We start from the raw sequence: 21,165 nt of genomic DNA on the forward strand, positions 1-21,165 counted from the left end.
GTCCAGCTTGGGGAATAAAGATGGTGACAGGATGATGAGTAGTGGTGTGTACACACTTCATATGTGCACACAGGGACACAATGGGTCATTGGCGGAAGGTTCAGATCACCCCTGTGCTACCAAGGCTTATGGTTGCTCAGTTTTGGATAGTGCTTTGAACCAACAAACACAGAGCATCACTATGGTGTGTCTCTATAAATACCTTATACATATAACTGCAATTAAAGCAAATAAATATTAAATTAAATTGGAAAAATACTTAACATCTACTGCCAAGTATATGCAGTGGTTCTTATAATAGAAATTGGGTCAACTAGATTGACCATTAGTAAGCAGAGGTTTGCACCTCTCCAGTTGGTCCCAGTTGTCCCAGTTAGTGCAAGATGTCAGTGAAAGGAGGCTTTATATTACTCTAAAATCTGTTTTCAGAGTAAGAGGATATACTTTTTTGTTTGGCAACTAGGAATTTGAAAATGGTATGCAGACCCGGACATCACCACCAAATCTGAAATTATGTCTCCAGTTTGGGAGACAGAAGAATAGCCCTCCTGAATCAGACCATTTAGTCCAACATTTGTTTCCAACAGCAAGGATCACAATCGGGGGGGGGGGAGCAGTGCCCATAAGCAGGACATAAATGCAACAGCCATTCTCTGCTGTTTGATCCCTAACAAAGTACAGGTTAAGCCTCAGTATTTGTGTGGGTTCCATTCCAAGCACTCGCGTGGATGGCAAAAAAATGCACTATAGCAAAACAGAGTTTCTTTGCTCAGGTGATTTAAAAACAGCCTTGCTGACCTTTGTGATGTAAGATAAATCATTAAGACAATCCATCAATCAGTTGTCCTCCAAGAGCTTAGAAAGGTGCTTCACTCCCTCCCTTCACCAATGCAAAGTGATCACCTTTCTTTCCTGTGCTCAGGGGGAAGGGAGGGCTCGCCTGGAGAGAGAAGGATTGATGGATTGTCAACCAGCTGCCCCCCCCTCTCTCTCATTAATGAGGCTATTGTTAAAGGACTGTTCAGTTTTTTTAAACTTTTAAAGGGGTGCATTTTTTCCCTTCTCCAAGGATCAGCACATTTCTTCTAATTTGCAGGGGCCATTCATGTTGAGTCAAATCCATGTATAAAAAATCTGTGTATAACAAGGCTGGACCTGTATCCTCATATTCCCCTTCCCTTTTTTTTCCCTAAATGAGACATTTAGAAACATTAAATGAAAAACTCTCTTTTCCTTGTTAAGAAGGTGCATTAGTGCTGTGATAATTTTGCTTGCCCTTTTTTGCACCTTTTTCAGATCCTTAATAGCCTTTTTTGGAAAGGGGCCACCAGAACTTACTTTAAATAAAGCCACTCAAATATACATAATGAAATTCTGATAGTGGTAGTTTGCAAACTTGTTGTCTGCACCTGGTGATTTGTTAATCTGCAACTTACCCTTAGAACGCTCCCTGCTCATGTAAGAGATTCTTGGCCAGCTTCTGGCATACAGTACTGATGAAGGAAACACTGGTAATTATTCTTTGAACCACTGAAACATAGTATTTGAAGTTAATACAGGGTAGGTCAAAAGTAGATATACAGTACTATTCAGACTGCCTGTTGCAATTCTGTGAGATAATGTGTAACCAAACTTCTCACCAACCAGACCTTCTTGATAAGATCATCTGACCTACTTTTGGCCCAGCCTGTATATTGAAGGCTGGAAAAATATTTCAAATGTGTAGGTGGTAGCCTCAAGTTTTTGTTTTGGTGGACCTGTATCTGCACATGGCTATATAGTTTTCAGATTCCTAGATGACTGCTTTAGAACACTATGGATTAGGACTGCCTGGAACCTAGAATTTTGAAAGCCTTGAACATACTTGGAAAAATTGGTTAGTTCTGAACCAAATGGAATACATAATTAAAAACCTGGTATCCTATTATTCTGGATCATGACACTTTTGTGTGAAAACACTGCCTATTGTTACCATTACTGACTTTCCACATCAAACACTCAAGGTTTTGCAGAAATTGTTGCCTTACTGGATTGAAGCAATGTACCAAACAAGCTTTGGGCAGCTGTGACTATGACAGTCATCTGTTTATAGGAAGGAGAGTCAATCCAGGTTTCCCCCTCCCTTCCAAAGAGCTGATGGATACCAGTCATGTATTTGGCAGGTACATGTGGACAGATTTCTCACAGACATTAGTACACATGAGTCTTTGAGCTAGACTGTGGCATATTCAAAGATGACAAATGATCAGTAGTGTCCTTGGTGCTTTCCTACAGTGTATTTACTAAATGATTTTCAAGAAAATTGGGTCTTTTTGTTGAGGTATTCAGAGAACTCTGTAGATTAGTACAGTTCATCCCTGAGAAGAGCTTTTAAATGCATCCTTTGTTGTTTGCAAGTAAGATAATATTTTTGTGAGGTAGATGAATGATTTGTCTCAGTCAAGAGAGCTATGAGTTAGCCCAAAGGTGCTCTTTCCAAAACTGAGTAGCAGTGCTACTTGGAAAGAAGTTTTCTATTAAGTCCTATCACGTTCTCCACAAAGTTATTTCTTTCTATGAAGTCTCCAGCAATGATGTTAATGCAGTCTTGCTGCAATCCAGGATGCTGTTTCTTTATCCACAGATTTAGGAATGGAAGAGCACGGAAAGTCATTTTCTTCAGAGATCCACGTAGGTGTGCTAGAATGTACCCTAAATCTGCTGTAAGGTTTATTCCTGCAACAAATAATCCAGCTGTAAGATAAAGAGAGAAAAAAATCACCATTTTTTATTTCTGTAACTTCTGTCTTTTAGGTATAACTGTTCCACAGCAACCTGGACTCACTAATTCATATTAAACTCTTCTCGTACCAATATATCTCCTCTTACTGCATTTGCAGTTCATGTGTACTAAGAGTATCCCTGAGATTGCTTGTAAGTAATCTATTGGTGTAACAAGTGGTGGTATGTATTCACTTATAGATTTTCTCCCAGTCTCCCACTGCAATTTAGGCATCCTACTTGGGAACAGATCTGACAATGAAAAGCACAGCATATTACTATTCAGAACAGCTGATTGATATACTTTTGAGCAGTATTGGTCAAAAGCACCCTTCCCTGCAGGAGCTACATATGCTGCATTATATCACACTGGCTCGCCAGAGTCTAACAGCTGGTTGAAACTCAGTCTAATCAAATCAGCTGTGTAGTCTTGCATGTCTAGGTGTAAGCTGTTTGTTCCACTGCTTTCTCTAGTATTTGTTTTGCTAATTTAGGCCATGGTAGAGAATTTTAAAAATAGCATAAAATCTCTCTTAAAGTGTAAGGTGAATGCTGACTCTTCCCAAATCAATTTTTCCCAAGTCTATGCACATGTCTAGAAATTGTCCAAAACTAATTGTGGGCATAATTGTGGTTTTCAATTATGTTGCTACTCATTACATCTATCAAAATTTGCTCAAAGTAAAGCAAGCTCTCTATAATTTTGGAAAATTTGACACTCATCTAACTTGCTGCCAAATAATATTGGCCACTATTTTTAATACTTAAAGCTAATTAAAACTCCTTGTAGGCAGTTTCTGCTCGTGGTCTATGAAAGTAAAATGCAACATACCTGGGCGTCCACCCTGTTTTCTCTTCTCCAAATACTGGATAAGCTCTTGAGCTGTGGTCTTATTTCCCCACCAGTATGGAATTGCAGGCCATAAATCAAAATGCTGTTGCACTTGTGTCTCCTCGTCATAGGAGACAATGACCTGATAACCACAGGACCACAAGTTCTGTAGTGTTGGAACCACCTGAAAGACAGACAAAGTTGACACACTTTTAAATATTTTCAGAATCATGGATTCAGCTCTTTAGGTTCAAGTATGGATACTCAAGTAACTAAGTATACATTCTGTTTCCCTAATTGTATTTTAAAATGTGTAAGGAACATAAGAACAGCCCCACTGGATCAGGCCATAGGCCCACATAGTTCAGCTTCCTGTATCTTACAGCAGCCCACCAAATGCCCCAGAGAGCACACCAGATAACAAGAGACCTGCATCCTGGTGCCCTCCCTTGCACCTGACATAGCCCATTTCTAAAATCAGGAGGTTGCACATACACATCATGGCTTGTACCCCGTAATGGATTTTTCCTCCAGAAACTTGTCCAATCCCCATTTAAAGGCATCCAGGCCAGAAGCCATCACCACATCCTGTGGCAAGGAGTTCCACAGACCAACCACATTCTGAGTAAAGAAATATTTTCTTTTGTCTGTCCTGACTTTCCCAACACTCAATTTTAGTGGATGTCCCTGGTTCTGGTGATGTGAGAGTGTAAAGAGCATATCTCTATCCACTCTGTCCATCCCCTGCATAATTTTGTATGTCTCAATCATGTTTCCCCTCAGGTGTCTCTTTTCTAGGCTGAAAAGGCCCAAACACCGTAGCCTTTCCTCATAAGGAAGGTTCCCCAGCCCAGTAATCATCTTAGTCGCTCTCTTTTGCACCTTTTCCATTTTCACTGTGTCTTTTTTGAGATGTGGTGACCAGAACTGGACACAGTACTCCAGGTGGGGCCTTACCATCAATTTGTACAACAGCATTATAATATTAGCCATTTTGTCTTCTGGTCTGCACCACTCAGAAAATTTTGGTGTCGTCTGCAAACTTAGCCGCCTCACTGCTCAATTCTGTCTCCAGGTCATTTATGAATAGGTTGAAAAGCAGACAGATCCTTGGGGCACACCGCTTTTCACCTCTATTGTGAAAATTGCCTATTGACACCCACTCTGTAGACCTGTCCTCTAATTCCCTGACTGTGGAGTTTTTTCAGTTTTTTCAAAAACTGTGGAGTTTTTGGTGAGGGACCGTGTTGAACACCTTCTGAAAGTCCAGATATATAATGTCCATGGGTTCTCCAACATCCACATGCCTGTTGACCTTATCAAAGAATTCAAAAAGGTTCGTGAGGCAAGACTTACCCTTACAGAAGCCATGCTGATTCTCTCTCAGCAAGGATTGTTCGTCTATGTATTTTGAGAGTCTTATCTTTGATGAGGCATTCCACCATCTTACCATAGATGTTAGGCTGACAGGCCTATAGTTTCCCAGGTCCCCCCTCCTTCCCTTTTTAAAGATCGGCGTAACATTTGCTATCCTCCCATCTTCTGGCACCGTGGCCGTTGTAAGGGACAAGTTGCATATTTTAGTCAAGAGATCTGCAACTTCATTCTTCAATTCCTTAATAACTCTTGGATGGATGCCATCAGGGCCAGTGACATTGATCTTTAATTTATCAATGAGGTCTGAAACATCTTCTCTTTTAACCTCTATCTAACTTAATTCCTTGGTCAGGAGAGGCCATTCGGGCAGTGGTATCTCCCTGAGGTCTTCTGCCATGAAGACAGATGCAAAGAACTCATTTAATTTCTCTGCCATCTCTAAGTCTCCTTTTATCTCCCCTTTCCGTCCCTCACCATCCAGAGGAACAACCGCTTCTCTGGCAGGTTTCCTGCTTCCAACATATTTGAAAAAGCTTTTATTATTCCCCTTAATGTTGTTGGCCATGTGTTCCTCATAGTCTCTCTTGGCCTCCCGTATCACCTTCTTACATTTCTTTTGCCACAGTTTATGTTCCTTTTTATTCTCCTCATTAGGGCAAGACTTCCATTTACGGAGGGAAGCTTCCTTGCCCTTTACAGCCTCTCTAACTTGGCTCGTTAGCCAGGCGGGGACCCTCCTGGACTTAGTTAAGCCCTTCTTCCTTTGCGGTATACACTTCTGCTGGGCCTCTATTACTGTTGTTTTAAGCAGCCTCCATGCACTCTGGAGAGACTGGAATCTTTTTACCTTCCCTTTCAACCTCCTTCTAACCAGCCTCCTCATTTGAGGGAAGTCCACTTGTCAGAAGTCAAGGGTTTTTGTGAGAGATTTGCCCAGTATTTTTCCCCCAACGTGCATGTCATCGGGAGACTCATGAGAATGAGAGTCATTTTTTGAAGCTTAGATGCTTCTTAGATGAACTCCAGTTCATGTGTCTCTTATCTGGACTGTCCAATATCAAAAATGGTCTTCAGCCATTCCCAGGTCAGTTTTTCCACTTAGCGTTTTAAAATTTGAACACAAAACAAGAAGATGCCTTTAGCATCAGATGTTCATTAATTTACATTTTGCAGACTTTTTTTTTTTTAAACACTCAAAGCAAAATCAGTTGCCTATAATCAGGTTGTTTCCTGGGATGTTTCCAGAACCAATGGAAGGAAAGAAGTTTTAAAAAGAAAATAACCCTCTTCTCCACAAAGGAAGACTCATTAGTGGGTCATTTCATATCTACCGTTGACCTTTCTTCAAAGTATCCCAGGAAACAACCAGATTTTGCGAAATCTCTATAGCCAGCTCTGTCACCACATGTCAGTTCTGGAAAACATTTTTTTACACCCTTAAATCTGTGCCTATTAAGTTACTATGGCTGAGATGATGCCCATTCATCATAGAGTTGAGGAGGCAAAAATAAAGGACAGCTTTGAAATATGTTTAGTATTCAAAGATGTCTTATTGTTAAATATATTTGAAAGCTCTATTAAATAGAATGGGAATTTTGAAATAAAATCTGTTAGTTATTTAGTGAGAAAGCAATAGCTTCCCAAACATTTAGCATCATGATTATTCAATTACAGTTGGGCTTAATTTGTGCCCAGTTCAAAAATTGCTTTTCAACACACAGATTAAGTCTTGGGGAGCTGAAATAACAATAAAGAAAAATGTCTCTGAACATATTAAGAGTGCCGTTCTTGCTTGACTAACAGTCCAACCTTTCTGGCACCGTATATCACCAGAACAAAAATTCCACTCCCTTACAGCAATTTCCAGCTGTCACAAAAGGTGACACACTGGAGCAGCAAGAGGCTGGTTCTGTACACCAATAGAATCTAGATGTCTGAGACGCAACTTAAGCCCATGCAAGGCTGGGGCACAGATGGGGCAGGAAGGAGGGCAGATTGGGACTGGGTTCAGCATTAGTGGTGTCCATTTAATGCAAATTCCCAGCTTCAGTCTGCCTTCATGGCTCCACATGAACTTGTGCCAACTATGAAGCTGGCACAGGTCTAAGTAGGCCTAGTGGCTTGTAGTGGCTTACCCCGGGGCAAGGGAATGTTGTCTAAGGAAATAAGAGCCCCTTGATTATGCAAGAAACATACCTTTAGAAGACCCTTCAGGTCTCCCCTAAAGTTTACAGGCCTTCTCATAACAGCAGCCTGAACTGACAGCCTCATCATCACGTTCCTTTCCTTTGGCACAGATGAAACTGCCAGCGTGGAAGTCCATAATAGGAATATTTTAATGTCAGAGTGATATTTTAAGTCAGAAGACTTTTTAGTGGTCACTGACACCCAGAATATAGAAAAGTTGCTTTGCTTCAGCTTTGCTGATCAATAACTTGTAAAAAAATACATAAGGTCATGGCCAACTGACAAACATGGACTCTGGTTTGTTTGATTTGCTTGTTTGCTGACCTCAAAATGTCTACTTGCCAAGACCCACAGAAATAGGTAGCCAAGCCAAAGAATAATGTAATGGTTAAGACAAAATATTAAGGCAGGATGTTGATGAGGTGACTGTGATGTAATCAATTAAGATAGTATAAAAGGATGCATTTTCATGATTGGAATTGTACAGGATTTCAGGTTTTTTTTTTACGGTGGTTACCCATAAATTTGTTTTTCCCCCCGTATCAATTTGGGCAAATACGATGAGATAATAAATGTATGGATCTCTCTGCCTAGGTGTATGTCTGATTGGAATTTATTTGATTTGACTGTTTCTGACAATACACCAGAGAAAAAAGGTATTTTCTCTCCTTTTAGGTGACAGCCAACACAACATGAACAAGTGCTTCCTTACCCCAAGGAAGCCTCCAGAGGCCAAAACTCCCTCATGGGGTACAGCAGATGCTGCTGCATCACCATGCAGGAAGTTAAGATTGGGCTATAATTTATGTTCAGGGGTGTTGCAGCTACCAAAGAACAGGCATGCAGGACAGATAAATAATATGGCACTTCAGCCGCTTTGAACCTCAGCATTTCTCTTTTCAGAAAAATAGCACTAAGCAACAAATCCTGAGTCAAACATTTTTGCTTTTAAAATTCTGTTTGTAGAAGGATATTGGTGTTCGGATTAATATGTACAGGATCTCACTCAATTAGAGCCCAGGTTGGATTTGTAGATGAACAATGCTGTTGACATCAGTGCCACATCCTGATCAGATTGACGTGAATAAGGCTTTTACCATCTTCAAATGTGGAAATAAGCATTCCAAGCAACTTACTTTTCTAGGACACAGTTTGCAACAGAAGATCCTCTTTATACAGGAGACCAAATGACAGTGATGTTTCTCATCTAATCCATCAAAGTTTCTGAAAGCTAGAACAACAACTTCCCAGGGGTGGGCTTCCAACCATCCTAAAATATCCCACAAGGCATCCTACAAAAGTCAAGGCAAAACGTGATAGTAAATAGTTGCTCCACGCTTCAAGGAAATTGAAACAAATACTCAACCAGTTTATCAAGTTATACTGAGTTGCAGACTACCACGAGAATGTTTATTAGGCAGGATGTTTCATATAGACTAGAAATATCTGCATGTTCTTTCCTGTTTTGACATAGGCTACTTCCTATTAGCTGAGCATCTGATCTAGAAATCCAGAGGGTTGAGATTACAGGTACTATTGCCGTCTGTGAAATCCGAGCAACCTCTGCTTTCATTTTCTTGTTTAAGGAAGTAAACAACCTACCCCATGATCTCTTGGAGTGGAGTTCTTCACTGCTCATGCTGCTGCTTCAACAGAAAGATGCTGCTGTTCCTCTTTCTCAATATGCCAAGTTGCAAGGACTACACTGAATAAGGGAGTCTGAGGGAGGCTGCCTGGAGAAGTTCATGCTGCCCAAATATGAACTGCAGAATCATCAACATTCATTTTTTGTTTCCCTAGGGCAACGATCCTCAGACTTCACTGACTGCTACACTAGATTACTTGTTCTTTACAGGTCATAGAATATTCTTATATTGTAGGTATAGAGGAAGGGGCTGCTTGAAAGGTGTCTGAAGACTTACCAGCCACAACTTTAATTCCAAATTTAATTTTGGATTAAAACATGTTGTGCAATTCAAAGTGGCAGTATTACACACATAAGGCAAGAGGGAGCATTGTCGGACTCGGGGCAGCGTGTATATTTGTTCATGGCAACACTTGAATTCAGCATTTCTTTGTCTGCTCTGCAAAAGGCGTTCAGGTTTTCCCTGTATTATTTTGCATGGATCTCTTGCTAATGCCCCAGAAAGTACCTGCAGATCATCACCACTCAGTGGATAACAGTTTAAAATCACTGCTCTAGTGAGTTTTGAACTCCTGTTGGATATTGCAGCAGTAACATAATGCCAGACAAAGCATTCACAGCAATAGCTCTAGCTGTACATAAGCAATAACCATCTTATATTACCCTCTCCTTTGTTCCTATGCCCTACTTTCTTGCTCCAATTCTATACAAATAAATTAAAAACATGTTATTTATTTAATCCAGGGTTTAAGTGAATTCACTGATTGGATATCTCTTAAAAACATCTTTATAATCCCTATATTCTGTGCTCTTAATTATAATCACCACCATTTTGACAGATGGTTTTAGTATTAAAGGTTATTGTCATTTTATTTTTTTTAGTCTGACCCAGCAGACTAAAGACACAGCAGATGGACATATATATTACAGAAATAACTAAAATACCCTACTACCCTGCTGTCAATAAAAATATCAAATTTCTCCCAAGGTTTCCAATTGGAATAAATCAATTGGAATTTGCAAAATGCATTGGCATCATAGATTTTGCACACTGCCTTGAGAATAGGAAAGGTAGTGCATAAACCTTTTAAATAAATAAATAATATTAGGTTTTCAGATTGCAGAATTTGGAGCTGCTTGGTGGAAAAGTTCAGAATATGAAATTGTATGCTAATTTTTAATAGCCATTGTAATTCATATACTGTAGGCGTCAAGCTCATCATGTCAACAGGAATGAATTAATAGATCCGGCCACAAGGAAATTGGTGATATTGCTCAGTTCTGGGTCAACAGCACGCGCGCGCGCGCACACACACACACGCACACACACACACACACACACACTTTTGAGACAGAGGCCCATATTATATTAACTGCATGTACTTAAATCCTGCTTGCATCAAATGAGTTCTTGGCATGCAGGACAAGGGCAGCAACAATTCTTCAAGATAAGATAACCAATTTTGCACCATTTAGGGAATGAGTTAATAATTTTCTTTATAAATCTTGCAGCGAATTTGACAGCTGGTCCAATCCTACGGGGGCATTATGGTGGCAGATCTCACAATCTGCCACCATAAAGTATGGAAGGCTGGCACAAAAGCCACACCACCATTGTGCACTACAGGGCAGGTGGCACAAATGGCTGGAGACCCCATATGCACAACAGTGTCTCTCAGATGATCCATTGGAGCTGGGCAGCGGCTGAGGTGGTTTGCAGTGGCTCAGAGTGAGGAATGGGCCAGGCAGGGGGCATTCAGGGGCAGGAGGATCGCAGCAGCAACGGTGTGCACCAAGATCCTCTCCTCCTTTTCCTGCCCTAAAACGCACTCCAAGTCTCCTTGAACAAAATAACTGGTGTAAGTCCAAGGAGACCCATTGAGGGTCAAGTGGCCTACAGGGAGTAAGTTAGAAAATTTTTTATTTACCATTCACCTCTGCATGCACAGAAGAACCCTGGAAGCTGGGAATATGGTGCCGCGTACACTGCTATATCAATCCCTCAGAAGGCAACACATATGTGAACTTTCCGTCCCTGCACATCAGAACCCAACACATCTCTACTACAGGTCATGGTAACAACCATGGTAGCCACACACAGAAACATGCACTTCTAGCAGAGCTATCCAGCCCAGCTCTCATAAGGAAGTTACTCCTGCTTGATGTGCAAGGAGAATCCAGCCAAAACATTGCTTGCAGAATTGGAAAGACATTTATGCAGGCAAACTATCTGACCCCTTCTTGTTTAAGTTCAGCCTCTTGTACACAGCTTGGAATATCTTAGAATATCTCCAAGAGCCTCTAGTAAGACCCACAAGTATTTGTCCAGCATGGGATGCTCCCCCAAGATTGTGATGGAATGTGAGGGCAAGGCACAGCAATCAGAAAGCTGGATCATCCACCTCTGCTCAGAAAGCTGGGTCATCCTCCTTATTACGCCACAAGTAGTTAGATAATTAGCCTCAAGGAACAGCACGTTGTCCTTAAAACAGTTTTACATCGTTTGTAAAGAAATAAAGCTGTTTTCATTACCATTCAATAAGGAACTGTACCTCTACAATGACAGTTGTATACAACATATGAACAAAATGTAAATTCATTGAAGGGTCATCAGGTTTGTGAGCAACCCTCAGATCTAAATACCGAATCCCAGCGTCCAGCTGTTGTGAAACAGTCAGCACCTGCAAAGCAAACAAGAATGGAGCTCTGAATATCTACAGCAAAAGGTGGTTCAGAGAAGTGTAAAAAATTAAAATATTAACCCATTTCTGCCCAGCCCACAGGTGTACACATTTGATCCCTGCTGCATATATGCAACGTCAGGCAGAAATGGCTTAAAGCACATTTAAACATAACTCTCACAGCTTTCATACAGCAAATAACTAGTTAATTCCTTAAACATTCAGCTAATTTATTACATTCATTGGCTAGGATCTTACTTTTATCCAACTACTAAAGACTAGCTATACAAACCTCCAAGTTACTTAAAATGGAGCTACTGATTAATGATTTGCAATCGAAAGAAATTACAGTAGCCTTGTATTAGTCCCCCACCACCACCACAGCCTGGAAATACAGAGGTAAGTTGTTCTCCATGGTTGTATACTACTGTCGAGCTGGGCAAAATTCAAGTTTCATTAAAGAAGACTCCTGCCTCAGGAAGTGAAAGAATTTAGTAGAAATACCAGGGTCATCATTCAGCACATAACAGCTGCAATAACTGTGTAATAAATTGTTCTGCAGTATTTATAAAAAGACCGCAAAAAGAATTTAAAAAGGAGTCCAAACATACAGAAAATGTTACTAGCACCATAGCAGTGTTCCCAGAGGGAGGGCACAGCGCTAAGTTCTGCAGGTGGCTCAAAGCACCATGTGAGTGTCCCCCCCCCTTTGCCTTCAGAGCCATTCCAGGTGGCAACAGCAAAGCAAAAGAGATGCCTCTACATTCCTCTTGCTGCCAGAAAGGCTCTGAAGGCAAAGGGAAGGGGCTGCTTACACTGCATGTTGAGGCACCTGCAAAACTTAGCACTGTGCCTTCCCTCTGGGAACACTACTGCAGCACCATTCATATCCTCCCAAGGCAGCATACAGAGCTACCCACGCACACAGAAGAGGAGGCAAGATCCTAGTAGGCATTACAGGGGGAGCCGTATCAGCGGATCACGTATTCACAGTTTCAATTATCGGCAGACGCAGGGGAGCACCAACCTCCCATGCACCCTATGAAGGCTGTGCTCCCCTTGTCACTTCCTGTTTTGCCAAAAAAAACCAGAAGTGACATTTTTTAGCCTAAATGACCATTCCAAGGTCCATTGAGGCCACATGCAGACACATGCAGCCTCTGCGTGGTTCAGAAGGGGGGGGCGTTCCATTTATTCATGAATTCAGGTACCCACTAGGGGGGGTTCTGGAACTGAACCCCACTGATACCGGGGCATGTCTGTATAGTGATTCCTCTCCATCCTTTGGCCCTAAACCATACTGGAGAATACCCACTCGTTGTCAACAATATGAGATCCTCCCATCCCTCGGATGCAGTCTTTAGCAGTCCATTCATCTTCACTCCCTTGACATCCAGCATTCTCGTGGTCCTTCTGAAAGCAGGCAGAGCTCGGCGAGGAGGTGGAAGTCAAATAATTGTATGAAGGGTGCAAAAGGGTCTAACTTGCCAGCAATGGCATGACCACATATCCAGCAATGGCCAGTGTGGGGAACAAGAGAATGGCTACAGGATTCCCTTCAATGTGTAAGGACTTCTATGCACTGAAGGCTCAAGATTGTGTTGTAAGTTCTTTGGTAAAATCCCCTAGCACACTTAGCTTAAAAGGGTTCAGCACTCTTTCCTGAGTTGTTTCTCCATATGGGGAACAGCTGTCGGGGGTGGAATTTTCATCAGGAAAATGGTACAAAGCATAATCCCCCTCCACCATCACAACAGATTTCGTCCCCCCTTTGCTAATTTTAGCTTCTTTTGGTTAGTTGTTTTAAGGGAGATCCCTCAATCATGGATCTCTTGCTGGTAGGTCTAGTATGGTTCTTATAGAAATGGAAAGAGAATGAGCAAATTACATATCGTAAAAGCAATCAACACAATGTACAGTGTAAAAACTCAAAATGTGGGAGTTGTTTACCTGCGTTATAGACCATCTCAAAATAATAGGGTGTATTATGCAATGCATATGTTTGTCCATAAACTGCAGCAACTTGGATCCATTAGCACTTACTTCTGAACTTTTATCCAGGCTGTAAGTCATAGCATCATGACTCCCTAAGAGGAGAAGAAAAAAAAAACATCAAGTCCAAGTATACCCAAACATCTGTCAATTCATCACAACGTTTCCACAAAACATCACTTTCACAATTGTGGGCTTTGCACACAACCTCCAACTTACACATATGGCTTCTATAAGCATCCATCAGGTATGATTTTGGTTTCAAATCCCAGTTCAGTGGGAAGGGGAGATTTCTTATACAGGAATTATCAGAGGATTTATAAACTTCTCTCTCATTTTTATGGTCATTGTTGCTCTGAGGACCTCCTTCAAGGGATTTCACAGGCTTCTCCCTTTCCAATAACCAATGAAAAGCTACATTGACTGCCTATTATTTGACCACAGTCAAATATTGTTAATGATTCCATGAAGCCACAATAATGATGAGCTTTTAAAAAAAACAACCACTGGCTTACTGCCTATTTAGCACAACTGTCATTCAAACCTAGCTTAATTTTTTTCTTTAATAGCTGCACATAACTTTGCTTTATTATCATTTTAGTTCTTTAAAATTTTGATACTGGAGGCTGACTCTGATGTTCCAGAATAAAAACCAGATACAAATGACTTCGTAACTCATTCACATTTATAGAAACCTGACCAAGCATTGTTAAAACATATAATAATTCATTTCAATTGTTTCAAGTTAATTTCTGGTTCTCACAGTAACAGTTTAACTGCAATCAACAAGCATAGCACATACTTAATAAAGCATAGCACATAATTAATAAAGTATCTTTTTTGTTGTTTTAATCAAATGAATGCTTTTAAAGTACTTGATCATTATTCTACAGTACTTAACCTTACAGTTAAGTACTTAAGTACTTACCTTACAGTAAGTACAGTAAGTAAGTACAGTACTGTAAGTACAGTAAGTACTTAACTTTACAGTACTGTAAACAGTAACTTACAGTACTTAACTTAATATGGATAACATTTGGCCAGCTGACTGACCAAATCTTTTTCAATCACTCAGATGCCTAGCTCTGTAGACATCCCTTTAATCTGGCTTCTGAGAGGTTGAAAGACTAAACATCCAAAATTTACCGCCCAGAATCAGAGCCATTTCGCTTCTCAAAGGGTTGAGATGGCATTTCTGTGGCCTCTAGTGCTTTTGCCCCCAAATGGATTCCTTCACTAGCCTCACTTTCTTGGTACAACTGTGGCAAACTACACACATACCACTACTACTGAACGAACCAGGTTCAAATTCCCCCCCTCAGCCACAAAGTTTCCTGGGTGACCTTGGGCCAGTCACTTTCTCTCAGCCTCACCTACCTCACAGGGTTGTTGTGAGGGTAAGAAGGAGGGGAGCAGCTGAGTACACCACCCTGAACTCTTTGGAGGAAAGGCGGTATAAAAATGTGAAAAATAAAATAAATAAAATACTGTGGCTTTTATCTAAAAACTAAGCACAGCGTCTTTCAGATTGGGCGAGACTACTCCAGCACTCCTCACACTTTTTAAAGTCACCATGCTGTCGCATGGAAGCTCAGGATCAAGTTCGATGGTCATACACCACCACCATCATCACTTCTCCTCAGGGTCAATGAACAGATGAACAATGTATAGATAAAGACAAGAACTTTTGAGAAAGCTATGAGATGATCACAAAAAAACTCTTCTGAATAGAGAAGACCAGTATCTCCTCAATCTGTGGTGGCAGAAAGAAACTTAGGCTGCAGTCCCATAAACCAGTGGTTCTCAAACTGTGTGCCATGGTGCCTCAGGGCATCATAGTGAACTCACAGGGGCATCACACACATCGCAGGATATATTCCCTGAAGTTCCGGCTGTGTTTCTCAAGGAATTGTGAAGGACTGACACAAAGGGTACAGTGAACCAGTGGCAATCCTAGCTCCAGTGCTACCTGTGGCCACAACTGCAACCTGCCACCCCCCCCATCAGAAAGGCTGCTGCCCCACTGGTCCTGCCCCCTGCCTCCTTTTGGAAAGCCTTGGAAAGCCCTCAGAGAGCTGAAAAGCGTCATTTCTGGTTTCACAGAGGAAACCAGAAGTGACATTTTTATGCCTTTAGAAGGCCTTCTGAGGGTTGACTGAGTGCCGGGGGGGGGGGCTATGTGGAGGGATGGATGGCTGTACCCCCAAGCCTGGCACCTGGGGTACTTGTCATCCCCCCCATATATGCCACAGCAGTGAACAAAGTATGTTTGGGAGCCGCTGCTATAAACTCTGAGAGTAAACTTGTTTGAATTCCTCTGAACAGGTATCTATAAGATTGCAGTTTTAGTGAGCAAGGGCCTCACACCTTGATTGAGGTGCTTGGGACCAAAATGTCAGTCAAGGAGAGCTATAAGGCTTCTAGAAGCTTTCACACTTTGGCCTGCACTGGATGCTGTGAAGGGAACGGTATTCCCAAACAAAATGCAATGCAATACAAAATGCAATGCAATTTAAGAATAGAATATCTTTAAAACAGAGTTTCTATTTACCTGGGAGTGCTAGGTTAGAGAGAGGAATGCTCCAGAGACATGCTGGCAAATTAGACATCCAAAAAGCACTTTCTTCACACAAGGGAATGAGTGGGGCTTTTTTACGTTTCATTTCTTCCCTCCTTTTGCAGGATGTTCTGGAAAGGACAAATAAAAAAAAAAATTTAGTGTTGTTCTTCTAGTACACATTTGATTAACCTAATAATAAAAAAGTGTTCCCATTAATCAATAAACTATGGGGCTGTAGCTCAGGCAAAAAGCACCTTCCTGGTGTGCAGAAGGCCCAAGGTGGGGCTGGGAGATAATCTCTGATTGAAACTCTTGAGAGCCACTGTCACTCAAGATAGACGATGCTGACCTAGGTGGACTAATGGCCTGACTTTGCATAAAGCAATTTCCTTTCACCTATTCCTGCTTGTCTAAATTAATAACCTGACAACCCAGCCCAATGAGTTGGATGCAGGATTAGGTACAATGTAGACAAAACTACTCCTTAAGTACCGTATGCAAACAAAACTACACAGCTGGAGCCTTTGTACCAATGCTGTAATTCAGCACTTCCGTGACACCTGCCAAAAACTGCCCATTGTGGTTGCCATCTAAACAACACTCTAAATATTGCTATAGTCGGAATGATATGGATCAGCAAAAGTCCTCACTTCCTTTTTTGAGACATGAATGGCTTGCCACAGAAGTGGGGCAGAACTACAAAAGTCATGGCTGGCAACCTTCAGTCTTGAAAGACTATGGTATAAGCCTACAGCACCCGGTATCCCATCCAAGTACTAACCAGACCTGAACCTGCTTAGCTTCCGAGATCAGACAATATCAGGCATGTGCAGGGTAACCAGACCTGACCCTGCTTAGCTTCTGAGACCAGACAAGATCAGAAGTCAACAACATATTTTCACAAGCTGGGTTGAGAAAAAAAAATGAAGTTATGAACACCATAGAGCAGTATTTCTCAAACTGTGGGTTGAGACCCACTAGGTGGGTCACAAGGCAGTTTCAGGTGGGTCATGAAGCACCTAGCTCAGCTGCCATCAAAAATACAGAGCTGAAAATACAGGGTACAGAGCTGCTGGGCAAGGTGGGCTCCCGGTGGGGGAGAGGCATGGTGCTTTACCCTGAATAGATGGGAAGATTGGGATAATGGAAAGGGAGGGAGGAAGAGAGGGAAGGAGGGCTCTGTGGTTGGAAAAGGATCCAAGCCTGCATTCTGCTCTAACTTCTGAGGTGGAATGTTTTAATTCTGAGCTATGCAAAATACGTAACAGCACAAGCGTGTTGTGTAATGGGCCCTATGGCTGATCACAGCTTAGGTTTGAAGCCTAAATTGATGATGTTACTTCTGGCCTTGACATAACTGCCAGATTAATGGCAGTACTTCTAGTGGGTCCCGCAAACTGTCATTCTAAAAAGTGGGTCCGGGTGGTAAAATGTTTGAGAACCACTTCCATAGAAAATATCAATATAATAAAATACATCATCTGAGCAAGATGAATCAAAGTACATGTTACAAGGGCCCCCCATAACCACAGATCCCATATCCGCAGATTCACTTATATGAATCTAGTTGTCATTGGGTTTCCAGATGCCCCTTTTATTAGCAACACTTCTGTTCTATGTAAAAGAACAAGTTCCACTGATTTTCAACCAGTGTGCTGTGGCACAATGGTGTGCCACGAATGGCCCATAAGTGTGTTGCGGGGGTTTGGAGGAGGGCGACCTATTAATAGGGCAATAGGGGGATGTGAACCTCCTGTTGGCAGTACTGTGTACTTTGTCAATTGTAAAAAAAAAAACTGATGGTGTGCTTTAGCAACTTTAGTGCCTTGTCAGTTTGCTGTGACATGAAAAGGTTGAAAATTGCTGAAATTTCAGAGTCATGGAAGTTCTATTTCACTATATCTTGGAATTCAAGATGCCAGACAGTGAACAACAGCAAGAAGACATCATTGAGGAAGTTGGAGAGGGTTTTTAACTCTGCAGCATAAATTAAGATATTTGGGATTGGGAAATTAGGATAAATTGGGATAAATTAGGTCTTGCACCGGCTCCCCATCTGAGGGGGGCACACAAATCACTCACCCCCTCCTTTTCCTCCTGTATTATCTTCATGGCAGCACTTCCCCTGTTGTTGCTGTCTCCATTATCCTTTGCACACATGCCCAACACCACCTCCTGCCCCAGCTGGCCAGGCCACCCCTGGCTGCTCCAGCCATTTGAAAAGAGCAGCAAATCGAGGCAGGGAGGAGTGGAGGGGTGGCTGCAAAGGTAAAGTGTGAAACAAAGACTGAAAACTAAGAGGAACTAAGAGTGAAAACAACTTGTAGAGGTCACCACTCCACTTCTCCCCTGCCTTGCCCTGCTGCTCTTTTCAAATGGCAGGAGTGGAAGGAGTGGAAGTGGAAGGAGTGGCTGATTGGGGCAGCAGGCAGCAGTGGATGCCACCCCACCAAGAATGGAAGGGCAAGGCACCACCCACCCATGTACACTTTGCCACCTGCTCCCCCAAGTGCCACCTTTCTGCCAGGGCCCACTGGGAAGGCCCAGCAAAGGTCCAAGGCTTGATTCAAGGTGCTCATTCCAACTTTTAAGGCCCTCTATGACAAACATACAGACATGCATGATAGATTTTAGACTGTGAGCCCTTTTGGAACAGGAAGCCATTAGTTATTTGATTTTTCCTCGTAAACCGCTTTGTGAACTTTTGTTGAAAAGCGGTATATAAATACTGTTAATAATAATAATAATAATAAAATTAAAATAGCCAGCATCTCCAGATTGGGCTAGGAGTGATCCTGGGCCCGCTTTGAAATGCAGGAGAAGAGCTGCCAATGGGTGCTGACCATACTGACCTAGTCTGACCTAGCTGAATAAGAAGAGGAGCATTGAACAGGACTTTGTTCCTACCTGAAAATAAACTAAGTTTGCTCACTCACAAACACCAGCTGGAACACTGTGCTAATAAAATATGGGGGGAAAATTACAGTAAACAAGAACAAACCTCAAAATCTCAACGAAGCAGTTGGGAAAAAGGCTATCAGCTCAATCTTATCCCTACTTGAGTGCCTGAGCTGAACATTTCCATGCAGAATTAGGACATCTGCAGGGTGACCAGGTGCCATCACTGCAAAAGAGGAGCAGGCACCCCAAAATGTAGGACATCCTAGAAAAATGCAGGACATGACAAAATAAAAGCTAAAAACTCTCGTAGATGGATTTTGCGTGCTTCATTTAAACGCTATACAGTACTTATTATTATTAAATTTAAAACTATATTACGCATCATTTTGTAATTCCAAGAAGGCTGTGTGCTGCCTGCTCACAGACAAAAGGAGGACGTTTAAGTTCTTTTCCAGGACAGGGGGTTAAAAAAGAGGGCCCGTCCTGGAAAAAGAGGACATCTGGTCACCCTGGACACCACTATTTTCCACTATGGAAACCGTTTTCCTCCAGGAGATATTTTTCCAAAGGGATCCAAGCGTTCCGTTTTCCTTTCAAGGCAGGACACCCAGCAAAGAGAAAGAGAGGCGCTACTTACCTGCTCGGGCGAGCAGAAAAATCAGCGAGGAGCATCCCGCGGCAGGGACCGGAGGAGCATCCTCAGAAGCAGATCCAGGCTCGTCCCAGAAGGAGCCACGCCGGATTCCACCAGGCGGAGCTCCACCAGACGCTTCGCGCTCCGCGCTTCTCGCTGTGATGAGCAGCATCCTCGGGGCAGCCCTTCCCACTAGCGGATCTTCCGCATTCTTTACCGGAGGCTTCCCCAAAGCCGCTGAATCAGGAGCAGCAAACACCCACAGGAGCCGATTTCCACGAAGACGCCGGATTGGCCAGCCTGGCGCCCTCCTCCAGCTGCAGGCGCCAGCCACGTGGGGAGAGGGAGGTGCCCATGCGCTGCCGGGTTGCGGCTTGGCTGCTGAAGCGCAGAGAGGGGATCCTGGCAGACTCCAGGAGTGCCACCGCCCCCCGCACGCAGCCTTCTGCTCGCCTACCGCTGGAGGACTTTACTCCCGAGTAAACCTGCATGGATCGAACTGCACGACACGACTGCAGTCTTCATGCCCCACTGAACTTAATGGAGCGGCAGCCCAATCCTATCCACACTTTCCTGGGAGTAAGCCCCATTGACTCTAATGGAACTTACTTCTGAGTAGACATGCCTAGTTTGCGGCTCTTACTTGTGATGGAGCGTGCAGTATATACCCCAGCAGCTGTTCCCAAACTTTTTAGCACCGGGACCCACTTTTTAAAATGGCACCCTACCAGGACCCACCTAGGTTTACAAGATTTTTAAAAAGATCTAGGAAGAAATATTTTTATTTGTTTACTTACATGCAATAATTACCAGAAAAAAGATGCTCCAACATCTATCTCCCTATATTTACAGATGCTTGCAAACTGCAGGGGCTCTTTGTAGGGCAATTCTGATTTTTGAAAAGCCTCAGGGCTTGGGACAAATTACCTGATTCTTCCATCACCTGTGTTTTCACTGGAGGCTTTGCTCAGCTGCTATGGGACCCACCAGAAATCAGACTGCAACCCAACAGTGGGTCCCGAACCACAGTTTGGGAACCACTGTGCTAGAGTATGCAACATCTCAGATGTCAAGGAGTCCCACCCTGTGTATGTTGCCTGCTTGGAAGCATTAAAAAAAAAATCAAAACTTTACGTATAGGCTAATAGGTTCTGAGCCATCTGTGACAGATCAGGAGAGAGATGTTGGGGTGCTGGTAGACAGCTTGATGAAAGTGTCGACCCAATGTGCAGCAGTGGTGAAGAAGGCTATTCCCATGCTTGGGATCATTAGAAAAAGTATTGAGAATACTTGTTGGCATCCTTCAGTCTCGGAAGACTATGGATCACACTCTGAATAGTGTTCTGGGACAGAGTGTCCTTTCCAGTGCGCGAAGCCTGGGTAAAGTAGATATGGAGGATAGACTGTTACCCATGCAGCAAATCCCCCCTCTCCATGTCGCTGAAATGGTCCAATGGAAAGGCAGAAGCCAATATGGTTGGTTCCAGCGACATCGCAGGAGTTGCCAGAACGTGACTGTGTTCAGCCATGAACTGCCTCAGGGACTCCAGCTCCGGATTTTGCCTCGAGGTTGACTCCTGAAGCCTTTTCCATAAC

General features: G+C 42.6%; 1 protein-coding gene across 1 annotated transcript; it reads right to left on the minus strand.

Moving 5' to 3' along the window:
* Window positions 1-2,063: 2,063 nt before the first annotated feature.
* PLCXD1 (phosphatidylinositol specific phospholipase C X domain containing 1) lies at window positions 2,064-19,741 on the minus strand. The gene is made up of 8 exons (XM_066621324.1): window positions 19,573-19,741; window positions 16,879-16,939; window positions 16,026-16,162; window positions 13,433-13,569; window positions 11,354-11,482; window positions 8,293-8,448; window positions 3,593-3,776; window positions 2,064-2,733 (listed from the first exon to the last, which is right to left on the minus strand). The coding sequence occupies exons 1-8, from the start codon at window positions 19,739-19,741 to the stop codon at window positions 2,495-2,497; spliced, it is 1,212 nt and encodes a 403-aa protein (XP_066477421.1). The 3' UTR covers window positions 2,064-2,494.
* Window positions 19,742-21,165: the final 1,424 nt, after the last annotated feature.

Source organism: Tiliqua scincoides, chromosome 3 (genome assembly GCF_035046505.1).
Source record: "Tiliqua scincoides isolate rTilSci1 chromosome 3, rTilSci1.hap2, whole genome shotgun sequence".
Lineage (NCBI taxonomy): Eukaryota > Metazoa > Chordata > Lepidosauria > Squamata > Scincidae > Tiliqua > Tiliqua scincoides.